The 5,926-nt window shown below is 38.0% G+C and overlaps 1 protein-coding gene across 1 annotated transcript; it reads right to left on the bottom strand.

Moving 5' to 3' along the window:
* Positions 1 to 2,702: 2,702 nt before the first annotated feature.
* On the bottom strand, positions 2,703 to 3,116 carry LOTGIDRAFT_97229 (hypothetical protein; the record flags this gene model as incomplete). Its single annotated transcript, XM_009047741.1, has 1 exon — positions 2,703 to 3,116. A coding segment is annotated over one exon (414 nt), but the record flags the coding sequence as incomplete, so codon positions are not given.
* Positions 3,117 to 5,926: the final 2,810 nt, after the last annotated feature.

The raw sequence follows: 5,926 nt of genomic DNA, 5'->3' as shown, positions 1-5,926 counted from the left end.
CAAACTGTAATCAGTCAGTAACTTGGCTACCGTCATCTTCGGTCTCGTCCTTGGTTGACCCCTTAACCTATGGGTTCGGGGTAATAATTTCAGATTTTGAAACCCGATATAACCCAGTCACTGATGCAGATGGGCGGGGAGATTAAACTTCAATGAATAAGAAATTTCTAAATAATGCTTTAAAACCAAAAACAAGTTCAATGACGACACCCCTTGCTGGCAAATTTTACCTCATTTCTGCTCTTACTGCTCGTTTTGAAGCATTAAACTATTTCAAGCAGGATAACTCGCACATCGTTCTCAGCAATAAAGTAAAAGTAGAATTCATACCGATCATCATGCCAGATTTACTCAAAATCCTAAAAGAAACGAACAATTTGCTTGCATAAAGCTACGAATGGGGCGGTGTGGCGTAGAATTCTGAGGTATGCTTTCTGTTCTGGAAAGTAAATACGGCGTCCGTCATCGTGTGCGTGATCGTAGGATTTGTAATTTCCGCATATTGACGAATTCCAGCACGGGTTGTATGACGTATAGACTATATCCAGTAAATTCTTTCCCAGATAGTTATTTTGCTACAACTTCGTACACAACATACGGAAACAGTTCTCCGTCTGTACGCACCATACCGATACCGAGAGATAGTCCCGGGGTATATTATTTGCATTTAAAATCTAGAGGGCAGTGAGATAATGACTTCATTTGTATCAATCGTAATACAATCATGCTGTCTGTAGTTGTTCAGGTCGCGTGTTGGAGAAAGCTGCTCTTAATCAGTTCACAAAACAAACGTACAAAAGTCACTTCCTAACTATCAGTGATGCCTTCACACTGATTTAATTTGCTCTATCCTGTTGGCCGATAATTACTTTTATTTCTAATCAAGTTTGAGAGCAAGAGAGACGCTTCAAGCCTCGGATTAGACGCCAACCACTCGTCAACAGCCACAAATAAGGCTTCCAACAAGCAAATTGAGTTAAGCGATTCTATAGAAGTTGGAAATTCGAAATGGAGTAAATTGGACTGCGAGTGGCAAAAACTAGAAGGGAAATGTAAATGATATTTGAATCAAGATGATTAAATTAAAGGAGAGATGAAACTGTTCAATTCAATCAGGTGATCATTTGAAAGCAATCAATTGTAATGTAGGAGATAAGGTGATAGATGGCTCTCAACTTTGATCAGATCAACTGACGTCCATGATAAAATACCAAGACAAAATTCCATTTCTTTATTTTACTTTTCTTATATGATCGAGAGTATCGTCTTCAATCCATTGGAACTGTTGTCTAAACCTTTGAAATAGCTGTAGAGTAATATTTCTAGGTATAAGAGGGTCTTAGTTGTGTAGGCAGGCTGAACTGGATGGTTTGCTTCTTAAATTAATGGAATTTGGGTATCCGACAGCAATCGGCAATCCTTGGTGAATTTCTTTGTATTTCTTGAAGTCATGAACGGTTCATAGTTCCGGTTAATAATGGCTGCCATTCATTACCAGTACCGGTATATTATTATGTTGCAGAGCGATAGCTGAATCTTCACGATAGGCCGTTTGATCTGATATTTGAACGTCTTGTTGATATAGTCTCTAACAACCAGATATATTTCGTCGAAGCTGAGGCTAATATGTTATAAACCTTTCTTCAGAATGGAGAGTCGTCATTTTTTCTTTCAAACACGGATAATTCTGGATACACATGGCCAAGAAGTCTCAAATTTCGACGGTAAATTTTTGAATATTATGACCGATTAGCTTATCCTAACAATCCTCGTTTATGATAGGACCGTGCCTTTTAAAATTGCAAGATTTCTTTGTGAGAAAGGGGACATCACCCTTATTAAAATAGTAGATGCTACAGTCCACAACAAATTTTTTGACAACTTTGAGGCCGAGTTGGACTGCTTATTTTCTAATATTGGACGAGGAAAAACCATACAATACGTATCCATATAGACCAGGAAATTATGCAGTTGATCGCCCCGATAACATCAAATTTTATTTTTATTTTTATATTCAAATGTATACAGGAAGCAAATAGGCAAGAATAAACATTGGATAGGCCTATAATATGGACATACAATTTCAAATAGGTTTCATTCATGGTTGATAACAGTTTTAGCAACTTTTGTGCAAATCATGCAAGAATTTACCTTCTAAAGTGCATACAAGCAATTGTAGACGGTTGGTCTTACCGGATCGACAGACATTGTATTAGTGACGACAATATACATTTGACTTGGGCATATACAAAAAACTGCAATAAGCCTTTATATACTGCTATAAGCTAAAAAATTTCAAGTAAAACAAGATCACATGAAGATATACACTAGTCCAAGGATTTGTCATATTATCGTTCGGATGTTATTGTTTTCCTGAAGGTCACAGTTTTGTTTATATCTGTTAATTCTTATTTTTGCCATTGTTTCATTACAATTTAACTTGGCATTAGAATTACACAGTTAAGAGCTCCGTTGGAAAACTTATTTAGTTTCATCCTTCGATCATTGATTGATATTCACATTCAGCCTAACTTAGAATAAAAGTGTTGATCTTTATACCCACTTGAATTTGAATATTGTTCAGAGTCTTCTAAAGTTGTTATTTCACAGTGACCATTGAGACATGTATGCCGTAGATACGGATCAAATGTAGTAGCGACTTGAAGGTAATCACAGTCCTCCGTGGGGCCCCTTTCTGTGCAATTGCTATGTAGTGGGTCTGGTTCCATGCTATTACTATCTAATGAATCTGCTTCTATGTTGTGGCTATTTAACGGGTCTGTATCTATGCGATTGCTATCTCGTGTGTCTCTTACTATGCGACTGCTATCGAGTGTGTCTCTTACTATGCGACTGCTATCGAGTGTGTCTCTTACTATGAGATTGCTATCTAGTGGGTCTGCTTCTATGTTGTTGCTATCTAGTGTGTCTCTTACTATGCGACTGATATCGAGTGTGTCTCTTACTATGAGATTGCTATCTAGTGGGTCTGCTTCTATGTTGTTGCTATCTAGCGGATCTGTTTCTATGCTACTATCTAGTGGGGTTGCTTCCATACCATTGCTATCAAGTGTGACTTCCTCTGTACTATTGCTATGTAATACGGTTGATTCCATGCCATTGCCATGTGGGGCTTCCTCAATTTCATCGTAGGTATAAGATGCAGTATTGTATGTCTTCTCGAGAGCAACATTCTTAAAATAGTAAAACACGATGCCATCATATTGTTATTTTCGTTCTGTCAATAGGGTAAAGTTTCCTGGGAGGTATTTCAACGAATGTTAGCTGCTGGTGGAATCAAGGAAGTTCTGATCAATTGCAGGTTTTAGTTGAACGACTATTGGCAAATCGAATCGTAGTTGCAGCCAATCGCAAGGTTCTTAGCAGAAATTAGAAATTGGATCTTGCAGTTGATCTGAGAGATCAGAATCTGCATGACCACTTTAGTTGGAAAAAACTCTCTAACAATGGGCAACAATTATATCGTGTGGTATGGGCACGGATTTTCGATTTCAGCTTATCTATGTATATCTTAATTTTGTTAAATTACATATTGCCCTCTAAACAATTTATTTCTCCTTGGTAAATTTAATGTTAACAAAATGCTTACCTTGACAACATAGCTGCGTTTACATCCACGACGTATTTTACATACACTGAAAAACAAACAACGTTTGATATATTTCAAATATAAGGACCTGAATGCAGCATCGAATGGCACTTTTGAAACACAGAATGCAACAATGACGATATGTTGTAAAAAAGCCATATTCAAACACGTTAAGGGGAGATAGTCGGGGATGGTGCCTGGATGGTGGGACTATGCTCCATAAGACAGAATCTGGACACATCTTTGTCAACAAGACTGCAAGACAGGCTAATGTCAACCTGACGGCAGGTAATATCTGAGATCAACTCGATGTTCAACGACAGCTGGCAACAGGCGACAAGTAGAATCAGATCAGCAGGATTTAGTCGACTTGATTCCAACCCATGTTTAAATGTACGGTGCTTACCAGATACACACGACAGGTACAAATAATAACAGGAACAGTGCGATAAGTAGAGAAATTGCTTTATAGTTTACCTCTGTTTCTGTAAATATACAATATAAAAATACTATTTCAAAATTTAAAGGGCTATTAAAGAGGTTTTCTATCCTCTTTATGTGTATCTGGGACACTTTTGACTTCTATTTGTGAATACTCTTTAGTTAGAAATGCCGCCATCTTGTAAGGGGAGATAACACTTATTATTATGTTATTGTGATCTGGTGGTAGGTTGGTAGGTTTTGCGGGATCTGCGTCAATTCCGGTTAACTTTTTCTAGAACCACAGGCATCGGACGAAGAATTGGAATGTCCCAAATAGAAATCAAAAGGGTCCCGGACACACATAAAAAGACTAGAAAACCGCTTTACAATCCATTTGAAGGTATATGCATGTTCACAATGGTCACGGTATTACGTTTTTCCTTTCCTGTTTCAAGAAGCGATTTTATTGGATTGTTCACCAGTGAATACAACCATTCGGAGCCCACGATAACATGCACACAGTTTAAATTATTTCTGTCTAGGGCACTGATTGGCTGTATTTAGTAGCGTACAATCCAATCGGATCACTGAATTTACAAATGTCCGCAATCCAATGAAGGTGGCTATTACAGTCAAGACACAGTTCGTAATAGCTTGACATTGTGAAAATGGATTCCAACGTGCACTTTTAATGAGTTGTGTTCATCTAAATACCATTCACGCTTTACCTGTTACTATTGGAGACGTTGTGATGTTTTTCATTACCCAATCACTGGAATCTACTTCAGTAATGGTTTTCAAACACAGCAGATATTTTGTACCAGAGTTTAAACCTTCTATGGTATGCTGAGTTTGCTCTCTTGATACGTTTACTGTTTTTCCTGTAAGCGTAAAAAGGCAATTTCAAAACAAAGAGCTATGCCTCTCCAGTTTTTTCATGAGACTTATACACCAATACAGATGAAATTAAATGACAACTACCAAAAGATTTGATTAATATGAGTTAATCTAAATGTACTTAATCCGCTCTAATTCTAGCCATACTTCTTACAAAGATTTTGAAGTGGCGGCTTAATTAGGAGTACTAGGACCAGAAAATTAATTTATACCCCCAATTGTACCCCCACTTCATTCAGAAATTTCAAAATATGATTTCTATACGATTTTCAAACTCAAACAAACTCTCTCAGATCCTATCCGGGAGAATCTCTCAACTTAAGTCAGTTGTTCCCCCATTTAACAGTCTGCTTCCTATTGTAACCCCCGTTCCAGAAGACTTGCGCTGTCACTGGTATAATGACAAAAAAGTTGAACGTTCTTGAGATTCTTGATATCCCGAAAAAGTTAAAAGAGGTATCCCAGCCGACTGACGACTTCAGAAATGAAATGAATGGAGTTTTACGCCCTACTTTTCTGCACCGTGTTGGCTAATGAGAGAGTTTTTAATTCCTACCTTCTCCACAGTCGGTTGTATGGTATTGATATTGGTGGTATGAAAGCTGAAATATGGTTGGACGAGATTTGGTACGTCCACATATCCGTTGCCATTTCACTGAAATACTATCAACATCTGCACTGACAGACAATACAGGTTCTGCTGCATCTACAAAGGTATACAGGAGACATTGAAGATCCTTCGGGGATATGTATGTTTTGGACACGATTTCACAAAATAAAAAGAAATGTGTAGTATGGAAGGCAATGTGTGCCGACAATGCAAATCAAAATTACCACAGAAAGAAAAAAATAATATGGGTCCTGCTGAATCTACAAGGGTACAAGTCATTGAAGAAGCTTTGGCGAATGGGGTCATGGTTTGGACACAGGCCCGTGGCTACAGAGGGCAATGCTCCTTGACATGGTCTCTTGGGGGCACAACGTCTGAAAGTCATG

Source organism: Lottia gigantea (genome assembly GCF_000327385.1).
Source record: "Lottia gigantea unplaced genomic scaffold LOTGIsca_116, whole genome shotgun sequence".
Taxonomy (NCBI): domain Eukaryota; kingdom Metazoa; phylum Mollusca; class Gastropoda; family Lottiidae; genus Lottia; species Lottia gigantea.
Note: the sequence above shows the minus strand (reverse complement) of the source record. Positions and strands in the feature narration are given on the sequence as shown.